Raw genomic sequence first — 13462 nt, forward strand, 5'->3', positions numbered from 1 at the left:
TTGCATCTCCTGGCACACATGTTGCTTAATTCCTCTATGATGATTAGTTGTAACAGTGCAACTTTTATTTTGATGATCGGTTGATTATATAGGGACGGTATTGAATCAGTAATGAGTTGTAAAATGTCTTTTCAAGGAACTTTACATTTATGAAATGAATGAAACAAAGTAGACCACCCGAAAGCTTTATAAAGTGGGAGATATTTGATCAACTCTGGTACTATCCTCTGAATGGTGGCAAGAGGTTAGGACACATGTGTTAATGAATAATGTAACCTATCAGTGTTCTACTCTTTTACTCCTTTTCTTATAGTAACAAAATTTAGAAAAGCAAAACATCTTCTAAAAAAACCCATCTTGAAGTTTGTGTTTAGCTTATGCTTATTGGGTTGACTGCTACTAGCCTTTGATTTGGAACAGATTTCTTCCTGATCTACTTGTGACATTGATCAACTTTTTAAAGTTACTTAAGTGTTTTTTTTTTTCATATGAAGGTTAGAAATTACTCTTTATTCTGTGTGAGCTGTTGTTTTTCTAAGACACTAAATTTTATTTGCATTAAATGAAACTAATTTTTATGATGACCAGAATATGCTTGGAAAGTTAACTGAATAAGCCAGGACAATACACCTTAAGAAAGATAACCTGAGGATCGAGAGTTCAAAGCCAGCCTCTGCAAACGCAAGGTGTTGAGCACCTCAGTGAGACCCTGTCTCTAAATAATAAATACAAAATAGGGCTAGGATGTGGTTCAGTGGTGGAGTGCCCCTGAGTTCAATCCTTAGTATTCAAAAAATTAAAAAGAAAGAAAAATAACATGAATACATAATATAAAAACACATTGGAGAAATACACAATTATTTTTCAATATTCTTAGACTGTACTATCTGTTTAATTTGGTTAAAACGTTTTATAGTCTGTTTTATTCTTTTCCATTTAGGTACTTTGGAATTTTAAATGATTTGTTAATTTAAATGATGTATTTTCTAACCAATCTTCAACTTCCTGAAGGCAGAGATTGCTTATCCTTTTCTTCTCTAAATTTCCCCTTCCCCACTTTCTCCCTTATTTCAGTATAATTTCAAACATACAGAAAAGTTGTAGAAAGATTGCAAACAATTTCAATATTTCTTTATCCAGGTTTACCTAATGTTTATATTTTACTACACACCCTGCACACATACACACACTTACCTTTTTCCCCAAGTAATATGAGAATAATTTCCAGACATTATGCTCCTTTTTGACTAAATTTCTAATATATCTAAGATCAAAGATATTCTTTCAGATAACTGTTGGAAATTGCTAAAATCAACACTATGATTTAATCCATTGTCCATAGTTAAATTTTGTCATTTATTCCAGTGTTATCCTTTATGCCTGTATATTTTCCTGGGTCCAGGATCCAGTCCAGGATTAAGCATTGCATTTAGTTTTCATGTTGAAGTTCCCTTTAATATGAAACATTCCCTCAGCCTTTTTGAAAGCTATACGCCAATTATTTTGTAAAAAATGTCTTTGATTTGATTCAGATAATACATTTTTGGCAGGTGTATTACGGAAAGATGCGTCCTCAAGGCATCATAACAGTAATCATATGATATTGGTTTGCCTCCTTATTGGTGGTGATGTTGTGATCACTTGGTTAAGGTAGTGTCTTTCCAGTAATTTGTCTGGAGATATATTGAGAGCGTTTAAATAATCTCAGCAAATTTGCACCCACCAGTTTTAGTATCTTTTGATGATTCCTGCCTTGATTTAAAAAAAAAAAAAAACAACTTAAAAAAATTGCTTTTAAATCCTTAGCTACTATGACAGTGTTTGCAAAATGGTAATTTTTCTGTCATTTCATCTATATCAATTCTTAAGAAATTATTAGTTTGTTTCTGTCATATTTTGATACTTAAATTGTCCCAGATAGGCCTCTGGGATCCCGTCAGGCTGGCTCCTGTCTCTATTTGACCAGTGTCTATCATTAATTAAGTACTTTTTGGCACAAGATGTTCTAGGGCTCATCTTATTTTTTCCCCTGCACCAATCCTTAAATCATTATTCCAAGCATCTCTGGTTCCTATTTGTGCAGAATGTATGTTTAGAAATCAAAAATGGGGAACTAAGTATGATGATTGCTACTGGGGTATTATTGCTACTAGGACTTTATAGTGGGCAAACACACATACACATACATCTCTCTCTCTGTCTCTTTCTCTTTACCACCATCTATTTGAAACCTTCAGTTTATACTGGTAACTAAAAATCTAATACAAATGATTCTTCATTTTTGTTTTTTCCAATTTAATTTTTTTAGTTGTTTCAGATAATGGTTTATGATATATTGTATAATAGGTAATTATAGGATTGAGTATTAGAACTTTTTAAATAGGAATGTTAGGAGTTTCTTGTAGAACATTGAACTAAGATTGGTTTTTCAAGTACATATAAGGATTTCTTGTTTGGTGTTTAAGAGATTAAAAATATCTCATTTTATGAAAATCTAGTGTAACTTAAGGAATGCTTATTCTCATGAAAATATGGTTCATCAAAGTGAACTCCTTTTCTAAGGGGTGCATTAACTATATTGCCTTCAATTTGACTTGCATCTCTTAGGCATTACACCTCAACTGTTAAAGTAGTTCTTTGTTTTTATGCTTCTTTATGTGATCTTTAATTATCTTACAGGTAATGTAAATAATAATGAAGAGAATTGTTATTTATATCTTAGGTTGTCAGAAATAAAACGGAAGGCATAAGACTCTAAATCATCTCCCCTAGAACATGATTTCTTTTTCTTCGGAATGAGGAGGATATCATTGTGGTTTGGCCCAAGAATACTACACCATTCTACTTGTAGATTCGGTTCCATCTGGCAACTTTACAAAATTGCAGTTCAGGTATCAGCTCACTCCTGGAGAACCAGGCAGTCCATGCAAATTCCCTAGTAGCCAGTTAACTCTAATGTTGCTCTGTGAAGCCTTTGAGCAAAGTAGTGCTTTGCTTCTGTTTTAGTCCCTTAACACTTAGGAGAGCATGGCTTCCTTTGAATTTGCTTCATGCATAGCCACAGAAAAAAATTTTTGTTCCTGGAGAATTTGTAAATCGAAAAGTTTCTATGTTTACCATCCCTCCTACAGTTAGTATTAATATTCTTTTAATTTATGGAGTTTTTTTTTTTTTTTTTTTGCTCTTCCTGGGTCCTGCACAGTGCTTGTCATAATGCTACTTATAGATGAAGTTTTGGTGGTGGTGGTAGTGGTGATTGTTTTGTTTTGGGACAGAGTCACTGTGTTATCCAGGCTGTTTTCAAACTCCTGGGCTTGTTACTATCCTCCTGTCTCAGTCTTGACTACAGATGCTCACCACCATGACCAGCTTGGCATTTTTTTTTTTTTTTTTTTTTTTTTTTTTTAAGTGTTGGACATGAAATAGAACTGGGAATTTTCTGTTGAGGGCCACTCAACCTGCAGAGGCAATTTCACTGGTGATGGATATACAAAAGTAACTTTCAATTTTTTAAAAAATTCATCTGCTTTATAAATTAAGAACAGAAGAAATGATCTTAAAGTATAGGCACACAAAGGAATATGATCCTTAGGAAAATAATCCCAGGTATGTGTAGAACACAAATATGAAAAGGAACATACAGGGAGATAGAAAATTTAAAATTTGGGTAAAATTAATTTTGAAGCTTCTTAAACTGTTAAATTTCCAGTTTCCATTTGGGCACTCTACAAATGATAGTACTTAGTGCACAGCAGAACTGAAGATCCTGTGCTAATATAGTTTTAGATGAAGAGAGAAGCAAATTAAACACATCAGGCATTGCCCCATTCTGACAAAGCAGTTAATAGCCTCAACCCCAACAATTCTCAGTCCATTTTACATTGTATGTGTACTATTTCTCTCCTTTTCCTTCTTTGCTTTAACTTCCTTCCTCCTCCTCTTGATGGGTCCTCTTCCTCTTTGGTGCCTTACTAAATTTAACACAGTTTCTTTTTTTTTTTTTCCATATTGTTTCTTTAATCTGATTTAGATTTCCTTCCTCTTGCTTTTAGTTTGCAAGAGTTGTACTTTGCACAGTTGGGGGCACTTCTTAAACATGGAAATCTTCACAAACAGACCCTTTCTCTATTATGTTTTTTCTTTTTTAAAAATCGTATTAGAGTAGTATAGGAGGTATTTAAATTTTTGTGAGGAAGATGATGAAACAACTGGAATTAAAGAACAAATTTTTGAATGAATAACTCAGACGAAGCATGTGACTATGGTGATAGAGAAGAAATAAATTTGGGACCCCACTGCTGCTTGATTTCTTTATGGTTTGAATATTACTCTTTATAGTTCTGCCCTTAACTTACTTGTGGTTACACAAAACTGCATTACTTATTATCTTATGAGCTTCCCAGTAATTGTAACACAACACAGTTATTTATATTTCAGTTGTCAAACTTAGGTGAACATAAGCAGTACTGATGAGAGCTTGTTTAAAAGTGTCCCATTCCCTTAACATCTTGAGCAGACCATTTAAAAACTGACTTTAAAACTGGGCATGGTGGCACATGCCAATCCCAGCAATTCAGGTGGCTGAAGCTGGAAGATAGCAAGTTCAAGGCCAACTTGGGCAATTTAGTTAGATCATATCTCAAAGAAAGGGCTGGAGGTATAGTTCAGTGGTAAAGTACTCCTAAGTTCAATCCTCAGTAACACAAAAATAATTCCTTGCATGTATGATTTTGTCAAAATGAACCCACATACTATGTATAATTATAATGCTTTAATAAAAGAGACAATATTAAGTGAAGTTTTTTTTTTCTCCTTTAACAGTGTTCCATCATTATTGATTTTCTTGTCTGTCCCCTACTAGATTATGTATAGCTTGAGGACAGAGGCCATCATGTTCATTCTGTTCCTTCAAGTGCCTGGCACACATATAAAACATACCATAAATGTTAAATGAAATTGAAGCTTCTCATGCCTTTTTGGAACATTTGCGCCTGCTAGACTCAGAGAAATGCTCTAAAGGACAACTCTGCTCTCCTGAATCCTGAAAGTTTTCATGTGATTTTAATTATACTTATTTTTGTAAAAAACAATTTAAAAAACATTAACAGACCAAAGAGTTGTGTAAATAAGTAAGATGTACTATATGCCATGAATTTTTCTTGCCACTTCATATGGATGTGACTTGTATAAGTAGTATTTTAAAAAATATTTTTAGTTGTAGATGGACACAGTACCTTTATTTTTATTTATATGTGGTACTGAGGATCAAACCCAGTGCCTTACACATGGTAGGCAAGCACTCCATCACTGAGCTATAGCCCCAGCCCATGTAAGTTGTATTTCCTCCTAGGATTTCAGTTTCCCTCTACCTAATATGAACAGTAGCTGTCTGATGGGCTTTCCTTTCTCTTAAAAACTCTTAAACGCAGTCACTTGCCCTCTGACTAAATACTGTTCTTCCCTTTCCCCCTTCATTTTCATGTTTAAGAATCCAGTTGCCTTCAGGGACAAAAAGGCCTGGCTTTCTTGGTCCAGTCTGACCGGTCCTGCCTTAGTTCTTCACTTTTTAAATATTACTCTTCCCACTTTGTCTTATTTGAGAAGGTCTCATGACATTCTCACAAACACACTTTCTCCTTTGTTCTTTAGTTTGCGCTACTTAAAATACATTTAACCAGACTCTTAAGTCCTAATCTAAGCTCATCTTTTTGAAATTTGTTCTAATCAGTTATACATGACAGCAGAACGCTCTTTGAATCATTATACACAAATGGAGCACAATTTTTCACTTCTCTGTATATGAAGTAGGGTCACACCATTCGTGCAATCATATGTGTACCTGTGGTAATGATGTCCATCTCATTCCACTATCTTTCTTACCCCTATGTCCCCTCCCCTCCTAATCCTCCTTTTTGTCCAATCCAAAGCTCCTCCTCTTCACCCCCCCCCCCCATTATATATTAACATTCACTTATCAGAGAAAACATTTGGCTTTTGGTTTTTTGGGACTGTAAGCCCAGCTTTTTGATAAGGAATCTCCATTCCGTCCAAATGAGGAAATTGTATAGTAAACTAAAATATCTCCTGAAAGGAAGGTTATTAGAAAATAGACTCTAATACTTAACTTCATGGAAAATTTGACAGGAATAATATTTTTCATACTGAGTAACACTAAACAGTTTCATTATGGGTAGTGGAGCCTACTGTATACATTACAAGTTTGAGCAGTTATTTACTGTTACTGACAAAATGAAACCAATCAGTGTTGGCAATGGTAGACCACTCCACCATTATTTCTTTTTTTATTCCAGGACAATAGTTGGTTTAAATATTAGTGACATCATTATTAGTTGTATTCTTTGATTTTCTATGATAAACATGGTTTTGAAATAATATTCAGGTGAAACTTCTCATTAAGTCAATCTTTACCCTTCCTTACTGATATCTGCTGGGCATCTCCATGCTTATTTTCAGAACAAACCACCCTCTACTCATCTGCTGTTCACTAGTCTTTGTAAATTCTATCACTATTCACACAGTTGTTAAAACCAGAAATCAAGGAATTATCCTTGATTTCTCATCTGCTCTTCCCAGTGCAGACTCTTTGATCAAGGGCAGTCTTTCATTAAGTTCTTTTATTACCAAAATATATCTTGAGTTTGGCTGCATACTTCGTTTTCAACTCTTAAAGAAATGATATACAATAGTTAAGAGCAAGGGCCTGTCTACATTTGAGTTCTAGATGTGCAGCCACAGCTTTAGGCCAGCTTTGTAAGTTTTCTGTTTGTTTCCTTAGTAAATGAGGTTAAATCTATCTACTTTGTGGTATTATTGTAAGGACTAAGTAAATTAAAAATATAAGCTATCAAATGAATAAATATGAAACACTTGGAAAGGTGCTTGGTCCGGATATACTTAATAAATATTAATTGCTTTCATCATCATCATCTTCATCTCCATTCAGTAGTTGAGGCCTTTATGAGATTTTTCACCTTTACCACTGCAATAGCTACTGGTCTAGGTTTCCCCCCTTAGAGTTTGTTCACCATAGAGCAGTTAGAATGCTCCTTTATAAAAAGCATTAATGCCCTGGATACAATGACACATGTCTGTAATTCTAGCACCTCAGAGGCTGAGACAGGAGAATTGCAAATTTGAAGCCAGTGTCAGTAGCTCATAAAGCCCTAAGCAATCTAACTAGACCCTTTCTCTGAATAGAAAAGGACTGGGGCTGTAGCTCATTGGTAAACTACCCTGGGTTCAATTGATTCCCCCCTTCCCATAAATAAAAACTATTAATGCCATTTTTACCAAGACCCTGCTTGAACTTGGAATAAAGTAAGGAATTATACTTAGAGTTTTTTTGTTTGTTTGTTTGTTTGTTTTTTTTTTGTTTTTTTTTTTTACATATAGGTATTCTAATAATTTACTAGGCTTGCAAGGCTATCGGTGCTCTTTTACCTGTCTGTGTCTCTAACTTCAGATCCTACTTCTCATTCTTAAAATCACTGGGCTCCACCATAGAGTAGTCTCTCTTTCCTTTGAATATACCTGGCTTATTATTCCTCCTTTGGTCTTCTCATTACTATTTTTGCTGCCCTTCTTCTCCTAAATCTTCAGTAGCTGGCTTCCCTTTATTCTTCATGCCAGTAGGATAAGGATCCATTAGGGAAAGAACTTTACATGACTTGTGTCACCATTCTATTCTTAGTACCTAGAATAGTGCCTGGCATGTGGTAGCTGCTCAGTAAATGAATTAATAAAAATGAGATTTTTTTTTAAAGTGTACTCTTCTTAAATTTGTTTGTGTACATGATGGCCACTAAAAGCACAATATAATAAATCATACACTTGGGTTCAAATTCTCACACTGTCATGTAGTGCATGTGAATCTCAGGAAAAATTACCTAAGTTCTCTTAGCCTAATAGTCTTCATTTATAAATGAGTAGCAGTTGTCTTAAAGAGTTAGTGGGAGATTAAATGAGATGTTCTTGTGAAGAACAACACTCTATTAATGTTAATTAATATATTACACACACACACATACACATACACACACACACACACACTCACACACTGTGATTCTTCCATTCAGCAGATATTTAATGACACTGCTGTGAGCCAGGCACCATTCCAAACATTGTGGATACAGAATGAAACCAAAGCACTTCCTCTTATGGAGCTTTCCTTCTAATGGGGGAAGAGAAATTATAAACTTGACAGATGGTGATAAGTGCTGTGAAGAAAATAAAAATCATACAAGGGACAGAAAGTAACAAGGGTGAGGGTACTATTTTGATAGGATACTCTTGTAAGCAGTGAACAGAGTGAAGCAAGTCCAAGCAGTCTGAAGGCAAGAATTCCAGGCAGAAGATTTGGCACTGCAAAGGTTGGAGGTTGGAGCAAGTCTGTTTATTCCAGTGCACAATAAGTAGCACACTGTGCCTGCTAATACAGGGGATGGTGGAAAGAGAGGGTGCTGAAGGTTAGGATCTCACAGCACTTTGTCCACCTGCCAGTGACTTTGGATTTTATTCTCACTTTAGTAAGTCTATATTTGGGGGAATAAACCTTCTCCTTTGTGGTAGGGTATTTTTACTCTTGGGGGAGGGATGTGGTTTCTGTCATGTATAATGGAGCACGGAATTGAAGTGAGACCATAGTATATCCCCTCAAAGAACCTAATCTAAAAATCATAGAGTGGTTTAGTAGGATTTGTTGTAGTATGCATTATAGTTTCTGTGGGCCTATTTGGATATCATTAAGGAAAAGCATAATGTTGTTATCCATCCATTTTTAAAAATCAAATGGTTTTGAAAAAAGACTTATTTTTTACCCTCTGAAAAAGCAGTTAACTGTTGGCTTATTTTCTAATGTCACTGTTTCTAGTAGGGACATTATGTTTGGGAAAATTTAGATTTAGGATTGTGATTTAATTGGTGATTTGTAGCAATTACAACTGATTTCTTGAGATAGTAGGATGTGGGTGTCAAGAAATTGGCAGGCAAGAATGAATTTCCTTACCAGATTTGCTGCTTGTGGACTATGCAGAGGCTATAAAAAGACTTGGTGGGGATAGTAAATAGAAGATTCCGTGTTGGGGATGGGAGAGTCAGGATCATCTGTATCAGCTTCTGGAGAGTGTTTTACAAGGCAAATTCTTTAAGAAATGTTGTAGGATCAAAATGTTCCCTAGCCCACCTTTCCTTTCCTTTTCCTATAGTGCTGGGGATCAAACACAGTGCCTTGTGTGTGGCAGGCAAACACTATTAGGACCTAACTTTTTCATAACAAAGTCTCTGAATAAGTTCCTTAAGTTATTTTTTTTGTAAAATAATTCATGTGTTGACAAAATTCAAAAAGGAACAGAACTAGGAAAAATAACTATAGTGACTGCAGTTACGTCAAAATTTCCACTTATTCTATGGCTCATTGACGTTGTTCACTAGATATATTTTCTTCTACTTGACTATGTAATAATCTAGATTTTTTTAAAAAAACAAAACTATAAGTGAAAATATTTAAAGGGATTTTGAAACTCCAACATTAGACTTGCATGTATAGCCTATAGTTCTGTTGGCTCCATAATAATCTAAACCATTGACATTCGTTTTTAATTACTTTATATTTGCTTTATAAAATTGTTTTCCTATTGTTTTATTTTTCTCAGAATAGCCTTTTCCTTATCAGTAATTATAGTGTGTGGTCACAATAGAAGTGTAGGCTTTAAACCTTTTATATTAAAAACAGGAACTCTCTGGTTAAATGAAATCTTATGGGAACCCCATCTGTAAAGTGACTGAGATTGTAGGTGTTGTTACAACAGGGGACCTATGGTGCCATCCTAAGTTCTTCTCCAAGAACACCTAGAGCTCATTACCTTCTCTGATCTGCTTTCCACATTTGTAAAATAGGAATGATGGTACCTGTCATAATGTCTGATTCATGGAGGTCTATGACTAATGTTCTTTCTCTTCCTCCTTTTACTGTAACTTCCTCATGCTGTTAGTATGTTCATACACCACTTATTTTTCTGATTAAGGTCACCTGGATGGATATTTTGTTGTGTGACCAGATTTTTTACAGTGGAGATATTGTCTCCAAAAATATTGTGCTTTATGTATTGTTGCCTAAAATATTCATTAAAGATTCTGAAGCTGCTGTCTCTGCCCTGAGTGACAGCATCATCTGTTTGGTGGCAGTACTACAGACCCAGTTATTTGAAATGTACTTAAAAATACAAAATGTAATTAAGTACATAAATGCTATTATTTTCAAGCAGAATTCTTCCTAGAACGTTTTAGCTTCTGGGTTATTTCAGTGTGGTAAGTGTTTGTTTGTTTTTGTTTTTGTTTTAGCTGTAGATGGACACAATATCTTTATTTTATTTATTTATTTTAATGTGGTAAGTGGGCTTAGAACTCAGTACCTCACACATGTTAGGCAAGTGGTCTACCACTAAGCTATAACTCAGCCCCAGTGTTTAGTTTTGAAGATTTTCCTAGGGAAAAAGAGGAAGTTGACTATTATGAAGACTGGTATTTCTATAGCTCTAACTGTTCTCAAACTAGCAAATATTATTTGAGTAATTAAGTCATCTGGTTAGATGAGATTTACTTTTCATTAACATTTTGTGTTTTTTATAGGTAGACCACTTAATGAGCTTTGATCTCAGGATTCTATTGAGATTGGTTTTTAAATTATTCTCTAAGAAATAAAAATCTTAGAAATAATATTGTCACAAATGAATTATGAAAACCGAAATCTCCTTAAGAGCCAAATTTATGAATTAAAGAATTGGTAGATCTGGGGCTTAGGCTTTAGCTCAGTGGTAGAGCAGTTTGTCTCACACGTGTGAGGCACTGGGTTCGATCCTCAGCACCAGATAAAAAGAAATAAAGATATTGTGTTTATCTACAACTAAAAAATAATTTAAAGAATATGTTAAAAAAAAAAGAATTGGTAGATTCATCTTCCATTTTCCAGAGTGGAATGCCCTAATTTATATATAATTAGGGTGAAAGATTAAGAAGTAGGAATTGTTAGCTTCTAATAGGGATGTTGAGGAGCTGTGGCCCTTTCCAATCTTAGGCCTAAGGAATTTATTTGATCTGATTTTCAACATCTTTAGAACTACATCAATTTGTCTTAATTTTAAACATTTGAATTTTTCTGCAAATTTTATATAGTGAAATAAATTATTCAATTTCATAAAACTTCAGGTAATTTTCATAAGGATCACAGAGGTATTTTTGTTTGTTTGTTTATACTTTGGCAATGGAAGATACTCTCTTTCTTAAACTATATCCTAAAAATTTCATTGTGTATATATACCACATTTTCTTTATCCATTCATTTGTTGAAGGGTTTCTAGGTTGGTTCCATAGTTTGGCTATTGTGAATTGAGTGCTTTGATCATTGATGTGGCTGTGTCACTGTATTTTGCTGATTTTAAAGTCCTTTGGGTATAAACTGAGGAGTTGGATAGCTGGGTCAAATGGTGGTTCTAGTCCAAGTTTTCTGAGTAATTGCCATATTGCTCTCCATAATGAGTTATTTTTCATTCATCCTCACCAACATTTATTATTGCTTGTATTCTTGATAATTGCCATTCTGACTGGGTTAAGCTGGAGAATATCTTGCTAAGTGAAATAAGCCAATCCTCCAAAACAAAGGCTGAATATTTTCTTTGATATGCAGATGCTAATTCATAATAAGGGGGTGGCTAGGAAAAATTAGAGGTACTTTGAATTAGGCAGAGGGGAGTGGAGGGAGGGGAGGGGATATGGGAGTAGGAAGGATAGTCGAATGAATCAGACATTATTACCCTATGTACCTATATGATTCCACAACGGCTGTGATTCTACATCATGTACAACCAGAAGAATGAAAAGTTATACTCCATTTACGTATGATCTGTTGGAGTGCATTCTGCTGTCATGTATAACTAATTAGAACAAATAAACAAATTCAAAAAAACATTAAAAATCCTAAAAATTTCAACACTGTCTCCATTAATGACTTCTAGTTTTTAAAAATAATATAATTTCTGGTTTTGAAGATTGATACCAGAGAGTTGTAGTATATATCAGAGCACATACCACAAGTTACATTTGTAACTTTTCATTCAACACAAATGTCTGTATTTCAGATGGAGCAGCTTTCAGATGAAGAAATTGACCATGGTGCTGAAGAAGACAGTGACAAGGAAGACCAGGACCTGGACAAAATGTTTGGAGCCTGGCTTGGGGAACTGGACAAACTCACTCAGGTTAGAAGTAGTACTTGAAAAACTGGTTGAGGATTTGAAGTTATCATTGCATGGTAAAAGTTTAATGTGCAGACATAAGGATATGAGTACAGGTTAAACTTTCTACAGCTAGAAAGGAAAAATGCCCAACGCATTAACAAATGAATAAATAATAACTCCATAACACAAGGTAGTATCTCCTATGATTACTCTAAAGATTGAAAAAAAAATTATGACAGCATCTATTTAACTAGAGGAATTACCTAATACATTTTCATGTGTTTTAAGGTTGCTAATTTAAAATAAAGTTTCAAAGCCTAAAATTTAAAAGTTCAAATTTTAGCAAAATCCTGTTTAATAAATTAGTAAATTTAAGTACATTTTACAGCATAATTTCCTTACATGTAGTATTTTCTTTTACTTGTTTCTAGAATACTAACAAAATTCCATTCCATGGTGCATTTTAAAGAGTGATTACCTTTTGTTTTATGGGCTCATGGGTTTAAAAATAATAATAACCTTATTCTCTAACACAGGACACTTAAAAACAAAATGTTACAGTTTTTACTGCCCTATGTAATACATTGTATTCAATATATGGTGATGGTTTATTAAAATAAATTTAATTTTGTGGCAGTTATAAAATTAGAATAACATTTATCCTTAAATGATATCTTTGGGAATGCATAAATATGAGGTTCTTTAGCTAAAGGTACAGTACTCATTGGTACAGTAGAAACATAAAATATTAACTTATTTCTGTATTATAGATCATTTTGAAAATCAGATATCTGTGACCATGATTTGTTATTAATTGAAGTTTTGGGAGACTGTTGAATTCTACTAATGATTTTCTTGGGACATTCGCTTATCTTTTGATCAGAAGTAAGCCCCACCCACACTGCCTGGAATGTAGTCTTTTTTTTCTCTCTCTTTTTCTTTTAATCCTTATGCAGTTCATAGTTTATTGACCCTGGGATGTCTTTTATGTCTGTATTGTCAACCATTTCTATTTAATCCTTAATTTTTTTAAGATGGTAATTTTGGCATAGAGATGATGGCTAAGTTAAGTAGTTTTTGCTGGGGAGAAAAAAGCAAAGGAGAGAAAACAAAAATGAGCATGCATGAATAAAATTATGCAAGGGCCAGCTGAGATATGTCTTGTCCCTGATCAGGTGGGTTTTTGTCCTTGCTTGAGAGGGGAGCCAAAA

The 13462-nt window shown here is 34.2% G+C and overlaps 1 protein-coding gene across 2 annotated transcripts in view; it reads left to right on the plus strand.

Moving 5' to 3' along the window:
* The window catches only part of Raph1 (Ras association (RalGDS/AF-6) and pleckstrin homology domains 1), a 96563-nt gene that overhangs the window by 25972 nt on the left and 57129 nt on the right, over positions 1 to 13462 (plus strand). For both annotated transcript variants that reach the window (XM_076866904.2, XM_076866905.2), the window contains exon 2: positions 12153 to 12272. In XM_076866904.2, coding sequence (XP_076723019.2) covers positions 12153 to 12272 — 120 coding nt within the window. The remainder of the gene's footprint in view (positions 1 to 12152; positions 12273 to 13462) is intronic.

The sequence above is a fragment of the Callospermophilus lateralis genome, chromosome 9, assembly GCF_048772815.1.
Source record: "Callospermophilus lateralis isolate mCalLat2 chromosome 9, mCalLat2.hap1, whole genome shotgun sequence".
NCBI lineage: Eukaryota > Metazoa > Chordata > Mammalia > Rodentia > Sciuridae > Callospermophilus > Callospermophilus lateralis.